Below are 23,304 nucleotides of genomic sequence, written 5' to 3' on the forward strand. Positions count from 1 at the left end.
GATGGAAATATTCACAGTCCAAACAAAAAAGTACAGCTTGACCCTAAGCAAGATTCTAGTTCTCCCAGAAGGAGTGTACAGCATAGGAGAGATGGGACAGAGGCAGAGGCCCAGAAGGCCTTAGTTCACCACCAACCCTCACTGGAAGAACCTGCTCACTAGGAGTTCTCCATAGCGCTGAGACAACCAGCCTGGTGTGCTGCCTTGCCTCCTGGGCTCGTTTGCAGCACCAGAACACCAGGAAGTGGACAATTCCAATCTCTGCCTCTAGTTACACATAGCAGGAGCTCCTAAGCAACTGAGCAGAGAAGGACACTTGTGTCTTCGCATCCTCCCTACCCCAGTGCCTCTCTGTTGCGGACCGTGTGGATACCTGGGTAATAGAGCCCTCCTTCACAGGCCTCGTCATCAGAGAGATGTCAGGCGTGCGCCTCAGCTCCTCCCTGGGAATCTCATGGATTGACCTTCCTGCTTCCTTCACAGTGGCAACAAGGCCTTCATGAACTGCTTTCATTTTCAACGGGGTAAAGCTCTCATGAGGCCTGACCTTGTAGGCCTCGGATAAGTCCCTCGGAGGTGTGCTTTCCCTCTTGAGCTGCTTAGCTTCTCTTCTGAGGTAGTCCTCGGAGGCTTCCACGTAAGATCGAGGTATTCCTGGGGGAACACGCCAAAAGACAGAATCCATCAATGGGCTTCCTACAGAAAAGTAACTTCTGCAATTCTCTCTTTTATCCTCCAGATGAAGCACATCACACAATTTTCAACTCAACTAATTCAGTTCATTTACAAAAAGGACCATACTTGAAGACCAGAGGCCAAAGCGCAGCCCTGTGGGCAACAAACAAAACAGAACATTAAACATGCCATGAAAATTTCCAGGCCTAATTTGTTAACACAGCCCAAAGACCAACATCATTACATAGTCTTTTCTAGCTCACAGAACTGACTTGCATCACTCTGCAGGTCAGACTGTGGTGAGGCTGTCATGAGATTGACTCCACCCCAATGCCAAATTTATGCACAGCCCTTTAAAGTGTCTTCACATGACTGGGACAGAGAACAAAGTCCTCTTCCCCTTACTCTCACTAGTTGACATTGTATTTATAGCCTCCTGAGCCTGAAAGCCCCACATTGGCACACTGCTTTACTATGGGAGGAAGGGGATTCGGGAAACATGCAGGGTGAGTGCAACTCATACCAGCTGCACTCCCCCTTGGTGTCTCCTGAATCCCTTTCCTCCCAGAACTTCCCATAAACTCCCACATCCTCCTGAAGAGATTATTCAGCTGTCATAGGCAGAAGGCTGGATTTGGCTGACAGACAACCTACTGCCTGACCCAAAACAGTTGCCAGAAAAGTAAACAACTACTGAATTAGGATTAGAAAGGAGATTATCAGCATGACAGGCTGACAAGTTCTGCCCCCAGGTTAGATTTCCACGCTCCCTTTGCTACACATTACCTTGCGTGATAGAGCCCCGGATGTGATGCGGTTCTTTCAAATTGAGGGGACTGTGGCGGTCGGGTGGGATGGCTCGTCCCATTAGACCTAGAGTTGCCCCACACAAAAGAAGAAACATATTAAGACATTTCAAAATGTGCACTTTTTATGCTCCTCTGTTCCCTCTGAGAACTTCTAGAGTTTCTATAACCAAAAAGCCAGACAGCAGAACCGGAATGAAGGGCCTTCCCCTTACACCTCATTTCCACTGTGTTTCTTTTTCATTTTAATTGGACTGTAATTTGGAAACTCCCCCAGCTGTCTCCAAACTGGTGCCCTCTAGGTCCTGCTGGCAGGGGCAGACGAAAGTCACATTCCAAAGAATCTAGAAAGCACCTGGCTGGCAAACGTGGAGTTGCAGCTTGTTCCTGTATTACTTTCTGTCTCCTGCCCCCACCCGACTCACTCATTATTAAGCACATGAAAGCACCACAAGCAAATTTTGAAGACCTGCACACAGGGACCTTGCTTCTAACTATGAGGAAATGCAGGGGTCCCCTTCACAAAGGTCCCCAGCAGCACAGAGGCCTCTTTCACAAGGTGCAAGGGAACACACGTAAACAACTTAGCCATAAGCGCAGGGCCAAAAGTGGGTCCAGTGGTCAATAAAGCAGTTTCTGCATGTGCTACAGAGGGAAGTGAGGGGGAGATGGGACTCGTCCACCTAGGAGAAGGAAAACTCTGATCCTAAACCTTTGCTGCCTTGTGGGCTATCTTCAGGAGAGGAAAAGGCTAATCCTACACAAATCTGGAGGGGAGTCCCTAAGATGGTGCCTTGTACACCTCCTTCCAGCAACTCCTGCAGCCAAGCTGGCGCCCAACTTCTTGCTCTGATTTCCTTTGGACCACATCAACAAGGCTTGCCACATGGGCAGCCCAGAACCTCCAGACACTCTGCCCAGGCTTGTGCACTGAGCAGGTCACTTCACTGATGCTAACACAGCAGTTTGACTTCACCCCTGGAGGCACACTCCATTGTCTCGAGACAGATGGATGCCAACAAGAAGAAGGGCAGGGCAGCAGGAGTCCTTCCACAGTGGCCTAACTAGGACTGGGAAAGACACATTGCCCATGTAATCACATTATTAACATGCATTTCCTTGCATGCATTCAAGGTTTTGATGTATTATATCACTACAATTCTTTTATTTGTTTTTCTTTTCTATTTCTCTATTCTGCCATGAAACCTAATGGTGAAGGGTGGGCAAGAATGCTTACTAATAAATAAACACAAATCTTGGGACTGCAAATTCCAGCTTACAAAATAAGAGTTAAAAATTGATTGAGATTCTTCAGTCTTTTCGCAAGCTGAAATAAGGAAATAGGTAACCCAAGATCAACAGGGATGTTATATTCAGGTCTTATGGATAGCAGATTTCTCTTGAGGGTCAATAAAGCATTCCCAGCTTGTTTGATGTGCATGGAGGCTTATTGTGTAGGATGTCCAAATTAACATTCTCCTCCAACCCTTCCCCTTTCATTCTGAATGGTTGATTTTAGATGAAAGGAAACAAGAGGAATGAAATAAATCCCGAGAGACAGAAAGCAGCACCAGATTAAAGGACACAGATGCATAACACTGAATGTTTGGATGGAGTGGTCCGTATGCCGCCATCAGAGAAGAAGGCATCAGCCACCTTTATTGGAAACCTGATGCACTGGAGAGAGTACGTATGAATGGACAAAGCTGCCTTAAATGGAGACCGGCCACTGGTCCATCTAACCCATACTGTCTACTGTGACTGTCAACAGCACTCCAGGGTCTCAGAGAGGGTTTTCCCAGTCACCTGCTACCCAGTGATCATTTTAATTGGAGATGTAAGGGACTGAACTTGGGTCCTTCTCCACGCAACCTGTGGGCCCTGTCATAACACCCCTTCCAAAACACGGCAAGGGCAACTGATGACAATCAGTACAAATTTGACTTGGCTGTATGCAACATTGTTTGTGAAAGCCCACCTTCGATGCTAGCAGATGGAAGCTCACGCCCAGATAAACCCCGTGATCCTCTCCCTTCCATCATGTCATAGGTCCGTTTGATGCCCATGGCCTCGTGTGGGGCTCCAGAGTTTCTGCTGTTCTCTTTGGGACACTGTGCAACAGCACCACCTGAAGGGGGAAGAGGTAAAAGAGGTGCATGAACGTCCAGGTGAAAGATTGCAAGACTGCGGCTCATGCTTAAGGCAGGACCTTGGCTAAGGGGAGTCTCCGAGGCCTCAGTCCAACATAACTCAGCAGCTTTTGTAAACAGTCCAATCTGGAGTCAATTCCTGGGAACCAAGTCATGTTTTCCCTCCCAACTTGCAATTCCAGATTTGGTGGCCTTGTGCTTAGACTCACCCCCAAACCTCCCTAGTGCCCGTCTCTGGCCAGCAGAACACTGCAAGTCAAGTCCAGGCCTGGCAGAATTTGCCTTCGCCTTGGCTTTCTTCTCTAGAAAGAGCCCTTTGTGAATATAGTGGCCCTCCCTTATTTTCTTTATGTACTCCTTTAAGATCTCCCCACCCCCGCATGCTGCTCATCAATCTGTGGAGAAAAGAGAACTCAGAACCACTCCATATCAACCTGAACGCAAAGGGGGAACCTGCCTTTCTCCCCCTCCGCCCCCAAATTTGAACCAACAGATGGGCTACAACGCTCCAAGCTTAAAAAGCTGAAGGAAGAAATCTGAGGAGGAAAAATAGCAGAACAAAGGGGGGGGGACTACAAAGAGAGAGGCCAGTGCTGGGAACATGCTGTGCAGCCAGAGACCAGAATGATAGCAAGACATCTGCTGCGCCTGCTATCCAAACCTCATGCAAGTGAATCTTATCTCTGTACAAGTTCCGAACTCTTTGCTTCCCTTCCGTGAGACCAATTCAGACAACCATTCTTATTTATAGAAGTTCAGATTTGCTGCACAGATGGTACTACAGTCTTTATCCATCTTATGAGAGACGATTGGCAGAGACCCAGCAGTGGTAACCCCAAGCAAACCTTGAAAACTACTCTAAAAACTCCTCCCAAGTTGAAAAAGCTGTATAGATTTTTTCTGCACTAGCTACTGAAAGGGGCCATGTGTTCGCATGTGTGGCATAACAAGAGTGCACACCATTACATCATAGGAACACTGAAATGAAGGAAAGTGCCTCTGAGTCAGGCCACTGGTCCATCAGGGTGAAGGTTACTCTGAGCTGGGCTGGTACTCAATACCACCCTTTGCTTCCCCTCTCACCCAGCAACCAAACAAGATATGGGTGTGTGGAAGTAAGCTATTTGGGGGTCATAAAAATGAAATTTCTGCCCCAGTTGCCAATTCTTCCTGCTTTTAACAGGCTCAAGTCATGCAGTCAGAGTTTAAAGGAGCTGAGTTTTGAAACACGCGGGATGTGTATGTGCATTCCTACATCCTGTCATCAACAAACATCTGTGCTGCTCTTTTCTCCCTCTGCTCCCGAGCATGTTTATGGGAAAGGGGGGCAAAAAGAGAAAGAAAATGATTTTGTAAACATTTCCCTTCCCCACAGAAGAGCTATTAGCAATAAGAATAACCAATCTTCTGCAATTCAGCTTACAGACGCTGTAAGCTTTTGCCTCATTAGAGCTCTTTTCTTGGCAAGTATCACTGTGGCATCAATGTGTTGACAGTGCTCCCCCCTTCCTGTCCACCAGAACTCAATCACAGATTTATTTATTTTTAAGCTTCTCGATTCGACACTTCCGTCCTTACAGACTTTGCTAAAATTCCAAAGAGGACTTTCAGATTTCAATGTTTTTCTTTTTAAAAATCCAACTGAGATTTTCTTTCTCTGAAGAGCCAGTGTCCATGTGGCCCAACAGGCTGGTGTTTCACCCTTGTTTCAGCAAAAACCACCCACCAGGAAAGATGCCTAAACTGTTTTTATCCATGTTGACTCTGCCAAGAGATTTTTGGGTAACTCTTGGCCAAGTCTTTTGTTCAACACTTGCTATCTGGTTGGGAAAAAGTTAAAAGGCAAGAAAGGAAGAGGAAGAAAAGATGCCTTATACATGATGCCAAGAATTTCCCTGAAAAGAGAGTGGGGCATACTTTAAATGCTTATCCACAATTACTTTGCCCTGCTCTTTCCAGGCAGAGGTCTGCACTTTCACGCTCCATGTCTGAGTGGTTGTGGGTTGGGTTTTGGTTTTTTGTCTGAGCTTTCTCCACGAAATCCCGCTCAAAGCTGAATCAGAGCAAATGTCAATTCAGGTTCTCTGTGGATAACTGTTTACATGAGTCAGTGCCAACTGGGCAGACTCTGATGGCACCACCACCACCAAGGCTTTGTGAGTGGGACACAGAGCAGGCAGCACTTTCTTGTTTCTTTTTAGACCAATGGCTGGAAACTCAATCCAGGGCTTAGTACAGGGTTGGGGAATCTCAAACCGTAGGGCCAAATGTGGCCCCCAAGCCTCTCTTATTGGGACTCTCCCAAGGCCACGCCCTCTCACTGGCTCCGCCTCACTCGCCTGAGTGTTGGAATGTATCTGTGACCTCTAAAAATGATTCTTGCTTGCCTGGCTAGAGGACATAGAGTGGTTTGCGAGAGAGTGTAGAAACCACCAGACCTCTGTACAAAGGTTAACATTTACATTCATTGCTCTGCCCGCTTTTGCCTCTGGCCCCACCTACCAGTGGTATGTGGCTCTCAGAAGGCTGCCCCTGAGAGAATGTGGCCTGTGGGATCAGAAAGGGTCTCCACCCCTGAATTAGTAGCTTTAAGTACACACACAAACAATGGTGCCACCTTGCAGGAAATGCCGCACAGACTTTGCTAGGAATCCCAAAGTACAGCTGGGGTGACAGTGGCCAGATCAACACTCACAGCCCACATGCATGAAGTCCACAGCAGAAAAGCTAAGGACCAGGTGCACAGCCTGGAAGTCACTTTGGACTCACAGCTGTCCATGGAGGCGCAGGCCAATTCTGTGTCCAGGGCAGCTGTTTTATCAGCTCCATCTGGTACGCAGGCAGAGACCCTACCTGCCTGCGGACTGTCTCTGTTCGAAGCCGTCCAGAGTGGCTGGGGAAACCCAGCCAGATGGGCGGGGTATAAATAATAAATTATTATTATTATATTATTATTAGGACCCTTGATAATCCTCTTCTCCAGGTGAGGAGACGAGCCCAGAGCAAAGGTCTAAAAGCCGACCCTTCTCCTTTGGCAGCCAACATGGCAGTGCTGTTCACATGGCCTGGCTTTAGCTCTGTAGCAAAGACAAGTGGAGGCAGATGGAAAAATGTTACTGGGAAAGGCAGCCATCCATTCGGAGTGATGTGCAACTTATAGGCATGGTGCAGCTGCTGATTTGTGAGAGAGATGCAGAAGGGCATATGGGGCAACACAGATTAGGATCTGGCTCTTACCTCTCAACTGTGATCAGCACAAAAAGTGATGCAGTCCATTAAAACAGATATTCACGAAATCAGAGTTGCATCTTGCCACGCTGCCAGGGCAGGCAAGGCACGTGACATCACACACCACTGCCAATCTGCATATTCTGCAGCCCTTGCACTCGCACTGCTGGGCCCAAAATACGGCCTGCAAGGTTTATCCCATTCATCGAGTATTCTGCCAACTGGGGCAAATCAAGAAGCAGCCCACTCTCTCAGCCTAACCTGCCAAATATTCATTCACTGCCCTGGCTTCACTCTGACCAGAACGATACTTGCCTCTGGCTCTTGTAAATGACTTCCAATAGGCATGACCTTACAAGGCCTGTCAGCAGGTTTATATGGAAGCAGGCAATCCTGCTATGCCTGGTTACCACAGGACTGTTCTCTCTACCTTTTGCAGCTTAATGGAAGCATGAGAAACAGGTGGGCAGGAGAGGTTCCCGTGGCCCAGCTGCCTGCTAGGTGAGCTTTGATTAATTCCCTCTGCTGCTTCTGACCTGCTGGGCTCCTTTGTGGTCTGCTTCAAAATACAGTCAAAGAGGAAAGAGGCAGGAAATACACATGCTCAAATGACTGCTAAGCTTTCTGAAAACAAAGCCATGTAGGCACACTAGGCCCCAAAGGTTTCTTTCCCGTCCTTGGAAGGGGCTTCTCTGTGATGGGTATGTCAATAGGTTCTCCAAAGAAACACATTGTTCTGATTCAGAGATAACACTAAACCACAGCAATAGCCTAATGAGCAGATTGGAAACAATCTCTCCCTGGTTTAAATGAAATACAGCCTGTTGATATGTCTGAACTGGGAAATGTGGTTAGTCTCTAAACCATGGTGTATTGAAATAAGTTGGGACTGGAAACCATGGTTTGATCTTGGTTTGTTTGAATAAACAATACTTTAAAAAACGCCAGAGTTTGTCTTTGCCAGATATACTGACAAACCAGTGTGGTGAGAGCCAGTGTGGTGTAGTGGTTAAGAGCGGTAGATTCGTAATCTGGAGAACCGGGTTTGCGTCTCCACTCCTCTGCATGCAGCTGCTGGGTGACCTTGGGCCAGTCACACTTCTCTGAAGTCTCTCAGCCCCACTCACCTCACAGGGTGTTTGTTGTGGGGGAGGAAGGGAAAGGAGATTGTGAGCCGCTTTGAGACTCCTTCGGGTAGTGATAAAGCGGGATATCAAATCCAAACCAAAGTTATAATTTTAACTGGAAGCAGAAACTTCCAACCTCCTCTTATAGCAGTAGTTGAGGGAGAAGGGAGGGTTTGAGCAAGAAACTCAAGCACACCTTAGTGTTATGTCTGAGCTGGGCTGATATTACTAACCCCTTTGCCACTCCTATATAACATATCCTGCCTCATTTTCAAGGGATGCTACTGGCTCCGTCATTCAAAGCCTTCTCTCACAAGTGGTGCCAGAGAGGAATTTTGACTCACCATCGTAGGTCAGGACATGTCCCTTCTTCCCCTCGTAAATGACGTGTCCCTTGGGCAAGGCATCCTCTCTCACTTTCTCCGCTCTGCTGGGGCTGTCTTCTCCGATTATCCTGGTAATGGTTCCTTTGTACAGCACTTCGGCTGGGGTACCCTTGGAAAGAGACCAAGATCCATATTTAACAGTGTCATAAACAATTAAGGCAGAAGCAGAGTGGGAATATGAGCGTGCGCACGCACACACACTCACTCACAGATGAACACACTGTTCCAACAGGCAAGCTGGACAAAGGGGAGAAAGACAAGCAAACTCCATCCTGCAATGCCACTTGCTGTCACAACCAATAGATATGTACAGCTTAATTATTGGTGGGCACAATAACTGTGGCCTGAGTTTTGTCCAGGACAGTGGGGGGTGGGGGTGGCGAAGGTTAAGTGTTTCATCTTAGGTTGCTGGGAAGAGATAAGGTGAGAGGAAGATGGAAATGACAGGCACCACAATTCAAGAAGATGGTGCAAGCCTGAGACCTGGTACGGTAGACTTTCTGTATGTGAAGCTGAAATGGATGCCAACACCCACGCACACCCACACTTCTCCAGGTTTCTTTGATTTCTTCCTTCTCCCTGCACTGACCCTGAACCTCTGTATTGTAGAAAAGGGACCAGTGGGGATTTATGCCTTTGTGCATTTCAAAAATCAGCTTCCATTAGTCATAGTTGGGACACACCTTTGAATATGTAGAAGCAAATGCCTCTTAAAAGAGGAATCTGCTGTGTGCTAAGTCAGGTCATTGGCTATCTCCTCCAGTCGTTCTCAACCTGGTGCCATCCAGATGAACTACAAATCTCATCAGCTGCAGCCACCTTCCCAGTCTGGGTGCCTGAGAGCCTTTTGTCTGAGTTGCTGAGAGTAAAATCTGGGCCATGGGATATGCAAAGAATGTGCTCTACCACTGAGTTTTAGTCCTACCCACCGCCAGCCACAATTTGCACAGGAGTAGAGGAGTTGTGCTTAGAGGAAGTTCTCCTGAGGCCCACCTTCCCTAGCAATTATTGATTTGGGGAAAGGAATAAAAGGACCACACAGAACCATAGAATTGCAGAGCTGGCCCAAGGGGGGCACAGGTGAAAAACACATAAATGGGGGGCAACGGCACGAGACTAGGGGGCCACAGTGGGAAGTGAGAAGAGGAGAAAACACAGAAGTAACTGAGAAAAGAAAACAGAAAACAGAGAAGTGAAGAAAATAGAAAACAGAGTAGAGTGAAGAGAAAGTGAGCGTGCTTCCCAGTGGATGGAGCGCCACGCGCACTTTGCAGCAACGTCCCTTCCTCTTCCTTCTCCCTCTTATTTCGCACTCCATGCTGCCTGCATCTCCTTTGTCACGGGCAAGGTGTGTGGGTGCAGCAGGGTTAGTGGGGGGGAGGCTGTTTCTTTGTGCAAGTATTACTGTGAAAGGAGGTGATCTTGTCCTCACAGCAATATAACCAGATATAAAGAAGCGCTTTTTCTTGTCATCAAGCACAAGGGTCACATTGACTGAGAAATCAATTTTGATGTAATTGTATTTTGCATACATTATAAGAATTATAAATAAAGTATGTTCTACTTACAAACAAAACATTTCTACCGGTAGGACAGGGGCCACAGGAAGGAAACAAGGTCAGAAAGGGGTCACGGTTGGAAAAGGGTTAAGAAACACTGATCTAGTCCAGCCCCCTGCAATGCAGGAATCTTTTGCCCCCCAGTGTGGGACTCAAACCCATGAGATTAAGTCTCATGATCTACCGATGTATTCTAGAAAAATATTTGCTTGTTTATTTAAAAGCATTTCTATATCGCTTAATATCTCTAATGAGTGCATAGTCTAAAATACGAACAGTATATAATTAAAACAGAACCACAACCTAAAACCAGTAACACAGCAATATAAAAACTCATAAAACCATATAGAAGTGAATAAAGCAGAAATCATAAGACTCAATAATGTAAAAACAGGGTTGAATCTTATGGCTCAAGTTATCTAAAGATACTTGTGGCTGTTGCAGAAGGAAGGACATTCAACAAAAACATCCCTTGCTTCCTTATTCACAATCCCAGACACAGATTTGACATCACACCTTGCCCTCTTCAGGCATCAAATCTAGGTAAGTGAAGACTACCAGAATGCAATCTTATGTATAAGTGGCATTTGTTGGGGGGGGGGGGCAGCAGTTAGGCCACGTATTTTAATCCTACCCCTCCTTGATTCAGGAAGACATATCAGGTGAGCGGATTGCTGAGCTACCGGGATGGTTACTTGGAGAACATGTTTGTCTTTACAAAGAACTCATATAGAGGAGGGAGAAAGGTTGTTTTCTGCTGCTCCAGAGAAGCGGACACGGAGCAATGGAGCCAAACTACAAGAAAGAAGATTCCACCTAAACATTAGGAAGAACTTCCTGACAGTAAGAGCTGTTCGACAGTGGAATTTGCTGCCAAGGAGTGTGGTGGAGTCTCCTACTTTGGAGGTCTTTAAGCAGAGGCTTGACAACCATATGTCAGGACTGCTCTGATGGTGTTTCCTGCTTGGCAGGGGGTTGGACTCGATGGCCCTTGTGGTCTCTTCCAACTCTATGATTCTATGAACTGATGGCTCCAGGGGGTAAGGCTTAAGGAATGGAGATTGGAAAGAGATGAACAATGCCCCGCCAGGACTCAAGACACAGAACCAGAAAGAAGCAATCAAGAATATGGTGATCCAGCTCTTAACACATCACTGAAGGTTGCTCTGAGAGCTTCCCTGTTCAATGTAAATGGAGTGTGCTGTTCCTGCGCAAGAGGCACAACGGCGCTGTTTTCAGAATTAAGGGATGTTAGAATGATGTTGGATTGAAGTTAAGTGGTTTCTAGCTGTAATGGTTTAAAAGAATATGGAAAAATTGGATTTTTAATAGGTAAAAATTTAATGTTATAATATATTAAGATTAAAGATCAGGATAATAAGGAGGGAAAGGAATTGCTGAACTAATAAATTGAACTGGAATACAAAAAAGGGAGGTATGAGGAGGTCTGGGAAACAAGTAAATGAAAGATAAGTGATGTAAAGATGGAATTATTTTTAACTGTTTTTTATTTCCTATTTTTTCTTTTTTCTTTTTCATTATGTAATATTGTGAAAACTTTAATAAATATTTATTAAAAAAAAACTGGCACTGTTTTCAGTACCACGCCTTTTAGCCCAGCTTGACTGAAAACATTTGGTGGCAGCTTTCTACACCTTCAGCTGAACTTCCCCTTTACAGCAGATGTGCTCAGAGGGGATTTGAAAAGAGAGGGGTGGCAGATGGCTGTGGAGAACACAACTCACCTTTAAGCATCTGCATTCTGCATATGCGGCTTATGAATGGGTAGTATTGGCTGTCGCAGCCAAGCAACAAGAAACCATGATTAGCCCTGGAGGATGTTGGGTGGGTGGGTGTGCACACACACAGCACTGTGCGCAAGAGGGCACTGCCAATCTAAAGTCCTTCTGTGTAGGAAACAGTGTGCAAATGTACATAAATCACCATGTGTATTAAGTGCCTAACACAAAGCCTTTCATTACATGGACATGTGATATATATGTATCGGGAAGTTGGAAGCACAATGGGGGCTTCATTTCACCCAACAAAATATACATGTGCCTGCAAAATAAGCACAGAAAATGTTCAGTGAAGGAATTCTATTGCATTAAGGTGCTGTAGCAAAGCATTAAGTGCTGCAGAAAAGATTAGCAACCACCTTCAACTCCAACTTGGGACGCACAGTAATTTGCTACTCCCCCCCCTTCCAGCAGCTGAAGTAGAAGAGAGAAAGATAATGGAGGGGGGAGCCTCCAAGAGAGGGAGAGAATGACAGAAAGAGACAGAGAGAGGACTAGCAGGCATCCCAAGCTGGGTAGAACTGTTGAAGACTGCCTCAAGGCAGGGAGCCAGCTGAGTGCGCTTAGCCCAAACCAGCATCGTGTATGTCAGCACCTTGCAAGTGACGTCTAAGCATCCATTAAAGGATCAGTTCTGAGCCCCAGATGTACCCCCCCCACACACACACACTGCTGCAAAGGCAGAGTTGTTCTACATGGGACAGAAATCCTCCATCCTTGGTCAGCCCATTGAGTTTGATGAAGTAAGATATGATCAATAGGATTTAAAACTGAATGCAAATCTTAATGGTTGGGGTGTGACATTGGCAATTTAAGAACCAGTAGGTGTGAATGATTAATGCGGGTGGCGCTGTGGGTTAAACCACAGAGCCTAGGACTTGCCGATCAGAAGGTTCAAATCCCCGCAACGGGGTGAGCTCCCGTTGCTTGGTCCCTGCTCCTGCCAACCTAGCAGTTTGAAAGCACGCCAAAGTGCAAGTAGAAAAATAGGTACTGCTCCGGTGGGAAGGTAAATGCCGTTTCCATGCACTGCTCTGGTTTCACCAGAAGCGGCTTAGTCATGCTGGCCACATGACCCGGAAGCTCCCCCAGCCAGTAAAGCGAGATGAGCACCACAACTCCAGAGTTGTCTGCGACTGGACTTAACTGTCAGGGGTCCTTTACCTTTTAGGTGTGAATGATTAAGGGATTAAAGCACTTCAGCTGCTATAGTTTTGAGCTGATGTGCAGTTTTCAGTATTTTTAAAAACCACAATTAGACTAAAAGGAAGCCAACCTCAACCATTATTACTCGCCTCTGCAGTCTCCTGCAACCACTAAGTGCCCTCCTCTTGTTTTGGGCAGCAGCTGCCAGCCATGCTAGCAAGCACATCAGAAGAGCCGAGGGGCACCTGGTTTGAGGAGGCGGAGCGAGTGCAGTTCTGGATCTCCCAGTGACAGGCCTTCTAGCGGCAGCTGAGCTCTTATTTATCCTTCCCAGATAAGGAGCCCAAAGTGAGGGCAGAGGAATCCAGAGTGTTTATAAAGCAGCTTTATAGATCTGAACACCAGCCAGCGAAAAATCTCTAAGGGAAACGGATTCTCTCTGCTCGGTTTCCAGATAAAGCAATAACTCAGCAGCCCAAAGTGACCACCCACTTGGCAGGGATCCTGCTGCTGGAGATGACGGATGGCAGTCGGATCTCTCTGGGGTGTGTGTGTGTGTGTGTGTGTCCGAGGGACAACGCCTGGAAGAAGACCCAACCCATTTGGCAGCCCACTCTGTTTCCCTTGCCTACTAAATGATACACTGATTTGGGGAGAGAGGTTTTAGGAGCTGCCAAGCCTTTACCCACATTAGCGGCAGACCAAAGCCAGAGAGCCGTAAAAGAATGGCTCGTTGCCCACCTTGTTCCTTTTGCATTTCCTCACAGAGCCTAGTCTACTTCTCATGCTAACAAGGCAGGGGCGGACCCGGGAGTAGGTGGGGGCCTGTTACACGCATTGTTCTCTTTCTGTGCCAATTCAGAATGTCAGTATTTCAATAAATCAGAGAGGGAGGGCAGAGCCTGGTACAAGTAACTGGTTATCATTTGTGCTGCTCAAGTTGTACCTCTCCAGAACATAAATGAAACTTTATAAGGAATAATAAAAAGAAGACCCAGGTCCACTTCAGTAAGTCACTGTGAGGTTTATAATTGCAACATGGGAAAAAATATATTTACACATGCACTTGCAAGGAATAACAATTCCTAGAATATCAATATTGCTAGTAAAAATTATGTAATTAAAAACTGAAATAAATTATTTTATCAAGTTGTAAACTGCCTTGGGTGTTTCACATGGAGAAAGGTGGGATTTATTTATTTTAGTCATTTACATGCCACCCAACAATAGAAGTTCACGGGGCAGTTTATAACAAGACTGTAGTTTGAGCCAGTCCTACTTAGGACACAACCTGCTAACACTCCTTTTCATGAAGACGCTCTGAAGAATGGAACTTCATCCTATGTCTAATCCAAGCATCTGGTTTGGGCCACAAATAGATGCATTTACCCTCCGATGGCACAAGAGAAGCAGAGTTTCCAGCCAAGAAAGCATTGCTCCGAAGCTTATGGGGCAAGAGTGCACCAAGTTAAATGTTGCAGTTAGAACGATTGTGGGCTGCCCTTCTTGACACACCCACCTCCCTGCCCTGCGCCCTTCAGCAAGGTTGATGCCTTGGTGGTGAAGCACTTTGTTCTATCAGGCTTCTCAAGCCTTTTCACACTGGGCTGGACTAGATGACCCTCAGGGTTTCCATCTGTCAGCGAACTCCCATGTGTTGTTCAGCCTTGACCTGGGCCCCTTGGGCTCCACAGCCTCTCTGCACAAATTGAGAAATGCACTCAAGTGCACAGGTCTCCCTGGTGGAGAGGGGAGGTGGACAAGCGCTTTCTCAGGGAAGCTTGCCTCCTGAGGAAGTTCCAACCCAATTTTCACTGACCCCTGGAAGCAGAGAAGAGACCTACGTGTGTGATGGATCCTCGATACGTGATGGGAGACTCCGATGGCGGCCGTGGGCTTGGGGTGCCTTTCGTGATGCTGCCTCCCGACAACGAGCCCAGGGATGTTCCTGCAGGATACAACCATGTCAAAAATGCCGCCAGCCTGGAGGAAGCCCAGGCACTGCAAATGAAGGCACTGGCAGATAGGGTGGTGCTTTTAGACAGGGGTGGGGAAACTTTTTCCAGTTTTTTCTAAGGGCCGCATCAGCACCTGGGCAACCTCCTGAGGGCCACATGCCAACAGTGGGCGTGGCCAGAAGTAAAAAGGGGCAGGGCAATGGGTGTAAATTTCTGGTTTCTACACACCCTTCTCTGCTCTCCCGTTCAGGCAACCAAGACTTCAAGGGCCCATTCTAGACATGTGAATACACTCAGGGGAATGAAGCAGAAGCAGTGAGGGGGGTGGCCTGGAGAGGACAGGGGCCCGGAGAGCTGCAACTGGCCCCCAAGCCTGAGATCCCCCGGCCCCACCCCTGCTTTTAACATGTGCCAGTTTCTAGAGCACTTCTGGACACTTAGGAGGTCAGAGGTGACATTTAGAAAGAAACAACTTAGCCATGGACATTTCCCTATTTGAACTCTTCTGTTGCACGCAGGCAAGGCCACTGTTGGTCCAGTATGCCAGACAGAAACAGCGTCCGCCCAGCTGTATAAGCCATGCAAACAGCTCCTTGGAGCAGCAAGGTTTTCAGGGACACTGAAGAAACACTGGGAAGGACTGCAGCTCAGTGGGGAAGTATCTCTCTGCTTTGCATGCAGAAGGTCCCCAGTTCACCCCCAGCATCTCCAGGCAGGCAGGGCAAGGCTCTGGCCTGAAAACCTGGAGAGCTGCTGGTTTTATTCTGTATTTTTATGTTGTGAACAACTCTGGGATATTTGGATGAAAGCTGGTATACAAATAATAGCAATAATGATGATGATGATGTTCTAATTCAGCATAAGGCGGCCTCCTGTGTTTCCAAGAATCCTGTGCAACGCCATCAAAAATGCTGGGATGCAACTCTCAAGACTGTACATGGCAGCTTCAGAGAGGAACGCTGCAAGTGACCTGCCCCCCCGCCCAGGGAATAAGAACCTCAGACGGCACAGCGCCACTGCCTCACCCCGAAGGACGGAGTTCTCCTGCGACGTCTGCACAACTAAGCTTTCTGGTTGGCCAGCCTGGCTCCGCGGAGAGAGCTGCTCCTGCTTCACTCCGGGGAAAGGCACTAGAAAATATTAACATATCATGCAGCCATGTTACAGTGCCAGAACAGGAGTGGACTGGGGGTGGGGGCAGCTGTCAGGCTGCTTCCTGTCGTAATTTCTCAATATTCCTTAACTGTGAAGTCTCTCTTCCAGCTGCCAGCTGTGGCTCTGGTGCCGACAGCTGCATGCCCCACCCCTGCAGTCCAACAGAATGGGGAATATTATGGCGTCTTACCCAGCTTCTTGGGGTCCACGGTCAGAGGAAGGCCCATGCCGATGGAGCCAATGGGGACTTTTGCATGCTCAGAGCTGAATGGAGTGTGGAGTTGGATAGGCACCCCCTGAAAAGCACATCAAAGGGTGCTGTTACAGGGGAACAAGAGCAACAGGTGCAAGTACCAAAGCAGCTCTGCTGTCACACCTTCTGAAATAAGTCATTACTGCTGCAGTTTGATATTTCATTCATGGAAAGAGGGTGCTAGGTTCTGCACAGAGACAATGGAGGACTGATGGGACAAGGATTGAGGGCAAGGATAAAGCTTGATAAAGCCAACCACATGAAACAGTCCAGGTAGCCTTTAGTTTATACTACTGTTTGCACAAGCATTTTCCCACAGTCACCTGAAAACTGATTATGGGTTTCGGTGGACCATTTAGGGCTTATTCACACTTACCTTTCCTCCACTCTTTGCAGGCACGGTCCACAATACAAAGCTACAGGTCAATGAGCCTTTTTTTGCTCTGGAGTTTTTCCCATTAAAACTTGCTCTTTAAGGCTCATTTGGAGCAAACAACCATGGAAAACCCAAATTGATGTTTGCTCCAATTCAGCTTTAAAAAATGGGTTTTTGTGGGGAACCCTTGGTGCAAAAAAGCCAAAACAGAATAAAAACGCCTGGACACGGAGCATTAAAAGCACAGACCTCTGCCTGGGAAAAGCGGGAAATGTTATTGCATTCTGCAGGATTCAAACTGCAGTACAATAAAATGCAATCTAAACAATAAAAGAAGTAGGAAACACACAATTAAAGATCAATGAGAATGTTTAATGCAATGAATGCACTGCTTCTTGTTTTCAGTCACAAATTGACAAACACACTGCAGACCTCCTAAAGGAACCTCATGGACAACTGTTGGTCTGGGAAGCACAATGTGGGGGGAAACCTCCCCCGCCCCCGCTTATACTTTTAATCCATATTCCTAAATGCAACCAAGGATGTAAATACATGGCAACAATGTCTGTCCAGATTCACGCTAGCCTCCCTTGGTCTCTCCCTCCTTCCCATCCCTGTTGCTTTCCTCACTGTCTGTTTCAGACTGGAGGCTGCTTGGGGGCAGGGACCTGTCTAATTTTTGCCTATGATGTTCTGCAAGGTGCTGTACATACACAGATGACACTTAGTCTCTTACACCACTACCCCTCCCCTGCTGATACTCTTTGTCTGGGAGAATCTATAAAGATCAGAGCTGCCATGAAAAGACCTGCCTAGCAAAAGGAATGTCTTCCACATGCCCTGACACCTGAGCCTTTACCTGAGAAATAGAGCCAAGGGGCCTTTCAAGAACAGAAGGATGCTTGGTAGAGATGAGAGGGGGAGGGTTGGAGATGGCGGACAATCTCTGGAAGCCCGGCCGAGAACCTTCATGCATGTTTAAGGAGATTGAGTGACCTGCATACAAAAATAAATAAATAAATAAGCAAGGAAAAAAGCAAGAGGCATTTATAATTTCGAATTATATTTTTAAAGAAAGACTGCTTCACTTGTTGTCTCAAGCTTCCAGTTGTGTGTGTGTGGGGGGGGTGTCTGTATGTGTGATAATGCTAGCTCAGCTGGTTAGAGTGTGGTGCTGATAACGCCAAGGTTGCAGGTTTGATCCCCATAAGGGGCAACTGCAGTGAGAGTCATTGTAGACAATACTGTACTAGACAGATTAATGGTCTGACCTGGTACAAGGCAGCTTCCCAAGTTCCTAGTGCTGCCGCCATGGGGCCTCGTGCCTACGAGCACGGAGTTTCCAAGAACGGTGGGACAGAATGTCTCTCATGGGAAGCTCATAAGCAACAGATTATGAAAACTGCTTTCCAAGGGGGCTCATGGTGGCAACTGCTACCTGCATCAGGTTGTTGACACCAGCAAAGCAAGCCCACTTCAGAGTGCAAGGGCCTCAAGGACCCCTCTCCCCATATGAACCAACATCTGAGGCTCTGCAAGAGGTCCGGAGGATGACAACACGAGAACAAGCCTTTTCTGTGGTGGCCCCCCACTTGTGGAATGCTCTCCCCAGGGAGGCTCACTTCGTACCTTCATTATATACCTTTAGGTGTCAGGCAAAACACATTCCTCTTCTCCCAGGCCTTTGGCTAACTAAATAATCCATGACTTTTAAACTGCATGTGTGTGGGGTGTGTGTGTGTGTTATTATTTTGTTTGTTGTTATATTATAAATGTTTGTGTTTTTATAAAGTGTCCTGTGATCCTTGGATCACAGCAATAACCCAATACCCTTTTAAATGTTCTGTGGGAGGAGGTTAGTGGTTTTTATTCTTGTTTTTATTATGTCTTTTTTATCTTGTGTTTTTATGGTGTGAACTGCCCTGAGATCTATGGATGAAGGGCAGTATATGTCAGGAGCGAGCCAGCAATAAATCACTCAGAGTTAAGTGAAGTTAACTCTCTGTTAGAAGAAATCAGGATGCGCTCAGAGCTGTCAGGCCTAATGAGCACAGCAATTCTTCTCTGGTAGGTCTTGCCCCTATGAAGGACTTGTGGAGACTGAAGGTCCCTGCCTTCCCACAGCTGCCTAAGTTTCCTCATCTCCAGGGTTTTCCCAAGCAATCTGAGACTGTGCCGGCATGTCTGCCTTTGCTCCTCCTGCTTCATGCCTCTCTCTTGCAGCAGGAGGGGAAGAAACCCGTGCATCTTCACCAGCCTGACTCCCTCATCCCACTGTCCTGTTTCAGCTTCTGCCTCTGATTCTTGGCTACTCTCTGACACAGACCCTCCCAGCTCCCTAAGCTTCCGACACCTCTCTCCCACCCCCCTGCCACAGCCTTCTCCCTCTTCTCCCTGGGACCACTCACTGCCCACTAATCCCCAGGCTCTGAGCCTTCCTTCCTTGGGGGTTCTCTAGCTGCTGCCTCCCTCCATTCCTCTGCATCCAGCCAGTACATGATAGTATACAAATTTGACAACAACGCAACGCAAACCTGATTGAACCTCTCTCACCTGGAGGATTATACTGAAACACGTGAGGCTCAGTGTGTGGAGAGGTTCGGATCAGATCCCTTGAACCTTGGTAGGGAAGCACCGGAGGCCAGCAGGTTGTGATGGAGGGCTCTCCCACCAGCTTTGGCCCCTCCGGGAGGGAGGTGAAATGCACTGGTTTCTCTGCAAGAGAAAACAAAGGGACAGCCAATCAGCAGTCAGAAAGGAACTCCAAGCAGACAAAACACAGGGTTTGGCCGCAGAACAACCATATGCAAATCCTCATTCAGCCATGATGCTCATTGAGTGACCTTGTGCGGACAATCAGGCTCATTCACACACACACACACACACACACACACACACACACACTGGTCAAGTGATCTCTGCAAAATCAAGCAACAACTTCCAGGCGCAGATGGGCCACTGCATATGTAGCAGCAAAGAGAGAGCCGTTCGTATTGCTATCCTGCATCGCTTGAAATGCAGTGCTTTGCAGTGGGACCTGAGCATATATGCAGCTATCAATCACAATTCAAAGAAATCAAGTTTCACACAAGTACGTATGAACTGCAGCTAATTATTCTCTATCAATCTAACTAATCTTGTAAAACCTTTGTGGGATGATCTGAAGAGTTTTGAGTTACGAAAAGCTCAGTGGGGGCGGGGAGAATAACAACAATAGGCAACTCTCATATACTACAATCTGAAGGACACCTTGCGGAGGAAGAGCAGGTAGGAAAGGGTCTTATCTTATCGTGGCAACCAATCTCTGATGTACCCTCATCAGAAACTTTATTTATTTATTTGAGTCATTTATACCTTGTCCCTATTTAAGCCAAAGGGGCTCTCAAAGCAGTTTACAAAAAGACAAACAAACCCAAACTAGTTGCAAAACTAACTTGTTCAGTTCACAGTTCAGTTCAAGTTCATGCAAATTATTCTCTCCCCCCCCCCAAGCATTCAGAATGTTAAAAGCTACTGTGCTGAAGTATACAATGTACTTAAGAAGGCTCAGAGTACATCAAAGCACACACACAGAGTGGAAGTTTAATTTATTTTTTCCAACAATTATGATTCTTAAGGGCCCAAAGACGCTAAAGACCAAAAAGCACATTTAAGAGAATGAAGACAAATGAGAAACTGTTTAAAGTTCTACCAGAAACCAAACTTAATTCACATTCAGTTTGCTGGGCAATAATGAAAACTACTCTCGGGTGCAGCTTGGATAGAATCATAGAATCATAGAGTTGGAAGAGACCCCAAGGGCCATCGAGTCCAACCCCCTGCCAAGCAGGAAACACCATCAGAGCACTCCTGACATATGGTTGTCAAGCCTCTGCTTAAAGACCTCCAAAGTAGGAGACTCCACCACACTCCTTGGCAGCAAATTCCACTGTCGAACAGCTCTTACTGTCAGGAAGTTCTTCCTAATGTTTAGGTGGAATCTTCTTTCTTGTAGTTTGGATCCATTGCTCTGTGTCCGCTTATCTGGAGCAGCAGAAAACAACCTTTCTCCCTCCTCTATGTGACATCCTTTTATATATTTGAACATGGCTATCATATCACCCCTTAACCTCCTCTTCTCCAGGCTAAACATGCCCAGCTCCCTTAGCCGTTCCTCATAAGGCATCGTTTCCAGGCCTTTGACCATTTTGGTTGCCCTCCTCTGGACACATTCCAGTTTGTCAATGTCCTTCTTGAATTGTGGTGCCCAGAACTGGACACAGTGAGGTCTGACCAGAGCAGAATACAGTGGCACTATTACTTCCCTTGATCTAGATGCTATACTCCTATTGATGCAGCGCAGAATTGCATTGACTTTTTTAGCTGCCGCGTTTGGCTCATGTCAAGTTTGTGGTCAACCAAGACTCCTAGATCCTTTTCACATGTACTGCTCTCAAGCCAGGTGTCACCCATCTTGTTTTTGAACTAATTCAGTGAACGTAATTAAACTGAACCTGTTCCTTCCAAGCAGAGGACGTGGGACCCAGCTGTGGGGCTCCAGCGCTCTGCCAGCCAGCATGGCCAAATCAGGGGCGCTAGGAGCTGCGAGTCCAACAACATCTGGAGGTCAGCAGCTTCCTGTTCCCTCTGCAAGGGCTGCTTCATCAGGCCGCTGCCCACCACAGAGGCAAGGACCTCAAGACAGCATGGCTGGGCTGAACGTGGTTCTCCTGTCAGGAATGTACTCCTCCTACATACACAGTACACAACTGTTTAAGAACAAGCCTGATTAAACATTACCCAAAGCTGATTCTATCTGCTGCTCTGCTTTTAAATCTGTTGCCTTTATTTGTTTTATTCTGGATTTATTTGTCTCTGCTGTTACTGCTAGCCCACCCTGATGGGTGTTTGCACTTAAGCAGGGACTAGAAACCGTTGAGTTAAAAAGAAATAAACAAAGTTGCTTTTTTCCAAGTCAGAACATTGTGCCATCTAGCTCACTCTTGCCTACACTGGGGTTTGTGGGACCTTTTTCGACTCGATGGTCACATTCCCTTGTCATTGCCGGGGTGGGGGGCATATGCCAATGGCAGACATGGGCAGAGCAATGGACGTGACTTTTCCCTTTGTGCAGTAGGCTACATTCCAGCCGTGGAGCCTCTCCATCCTCTCTCCAGGCAAGCAAAAGGCATTGCCACAGAAGAAAACACTCCAGCCAGGCAAGAAGATTGCAAGGAGGGCGAAGAGCAGAGCAGCGTGAGGCATGGCCTGGGGAGAAGGGGACCGGCTTGGCGAGAGGATGCAGGGCCAGAGAGAAGACCGAGGAGCTGCATTTGGCCCACCCCAGCCTACCTGGCCTAAAGAGTTTCAGGCCAGGGTCCCTCCCAGACCTGCCTGGAGATGCCAGGGATTGAATCTGGGACATTCTGCATGCAAAACAGGTGCTTTACTACTGAGCTATGGCCGTCCCCAAAAGGAATGAGTGAACAAATTATCTGTTTGCCTTTAGTTGTGTAAAAACAACTTTACTGAGAGGCTCACAAGCCAACAAACAAATGCCCTTAAGGTCCTTCCAAGCACAACTAATATCTGAGACCAATGGAGAGATGAGGATTGCCAAGACCTTCACAGCACTTTATGTCTACGGAGGCAGGTCCCTCGAGAAAAGCAAAAGCCCAATAAAAAAGGAGCAGCATCCACTGTCCCTGTGAAAACTCGTACGAAGGGACTTGTGTGACTCTAAAGTCTGCTTTTACTTGCTCAAACTGCTAGTAATGCAGATGGGGACTGTTTGGAGTTACGCCAGAGGTGAGACGGATACTGAGGGACTGAAAATGACCTGTTCAACCAAGGACTTTTTTGAGGGGGGCAGCCTAGGGCCTCTGCGTGGGCCCTCACAGTGCCAGGGCTTCGACCCTGGAAAGAGCCAAGAGGGAGGTCTATGTGAAACACACACACCCCAATGCTTTGATGCAACACCAATGTCCGGACAGACAGTGGAAGGAATGGGCATGGAAAATTCTCCCAGCCAAGCCTCACCATGTTGGAGGCTGCCCCCCAAGGGGGCTATGTGCTCTGCTGGGAGGGGAGATGCAAAGCAATGGGGTTTACTGTCCTGAAATGCCTGTGTGTTATATAGGAATAGGTCCTCACACTTCTCCCTGGAAAGCCTACCTCATACTTTTGAGAACCAGGAGACTAAATTGCGTCCATGTCACCCCCCCCCCCACACTTTCTGGCTTTCATGATTTAAGATGTGAAACATGTTTTTTATCTGCACCTTCAAAGGATGGCATGAAGCAGATGGGAGACACGTCAGCATCCAAGGGTCAGGCTTGGAGGCAGACAGCAGCGCAGAGGCCTCTGGCTCTTCAACGCCTTGTGCATATTTTCCTTGGTAATTCTCTGTGCTCCTCCCAGACTTCAACTCTCCCCTCACTGCACTCTCTTTGACTCTCCCACAGGGACAGCCAAGGCTACGCACGGAACCCGGGTGCAGGAATCGCAGCCCTTTGGAGGGCCTTTGCAACAAAGGGAAGGCGGCTGCCCCACAGCTAGCAAGGCGGAGGTACCTTGACAAAATGGGGAAGCAATATGCCAAAAAAAGATTTGTACAAAAGCTCGGCTATGGCCCCATGAATAGGGTGAGTGCGGGGCTACCGCTCTTCTTCAAAGAAACAGTTGGCATTTATTTAACACTTGTTTTG

General features: G+C 47.3%; 1 protein-coding gene across 23 annotated transcripts in view; it reads right to left on the reverse strand.

Annotated features, from left to right (window-relative positions):
* Nucleotides 1-23,304, reverse strand: part of NCOR2 (nuclear receptor corepressor 2) — a 392,573-nt gene that overhangs the window by 47,727 nt on the left and 321,542 nt on the right. For 22 of the 23 annotated variants that reach the window (XM_082203742.1, XM_082203745.1, XM_082203729.1 and 19 more), the window contains 9 exons: nt 19,172-19,333; nt 17,478-17,614; nt 16,180-16,285; nt 15,860-15,964; nt 14,721-14,824; nt 8,331-8,481; nt 3,460-3,609; nt 1,462-1,548; nt 374-654 (listed from right to left, as the gene is read on the reverse strand). In XM_082203742.1, coding sequence (XP_082059868.1) covers nt 374-654; nt 1,462-1,548; nt 3,460-3,609; nt 8,331-8,481; nt 14,721-14,824; nt 15,860-15,964; nt 16,180-16,285; nt 17,478-17,614; nt 19,172-19,333 — 1,283 coding nt within the window. The remainder of the gene's footprint in view (nt 1-373; nt 655-1,461; nt 1,549-3,459; nt 3,610-8,330; nt 8,482-14,720; nt 14,825-15,859; nt 15,965-16,179; nt 16,286-17,477; nt 17,615-19,171; nt 19,334-23,304) is intronic. The other variant, XM_082203733.1, reaches the window with a different exon arrangement.

Source organism: Podarcis vaucheri, assembly GCF_965113315.1.
Source record: "Podarcis vaucheri genome assembly, chromosome: 16".
NCBI lineage: Eukaryota > Metazoa > Chordata > Lepidosauria > Squamata > Lacertidae > Podarcis > Podarcis vaucheri.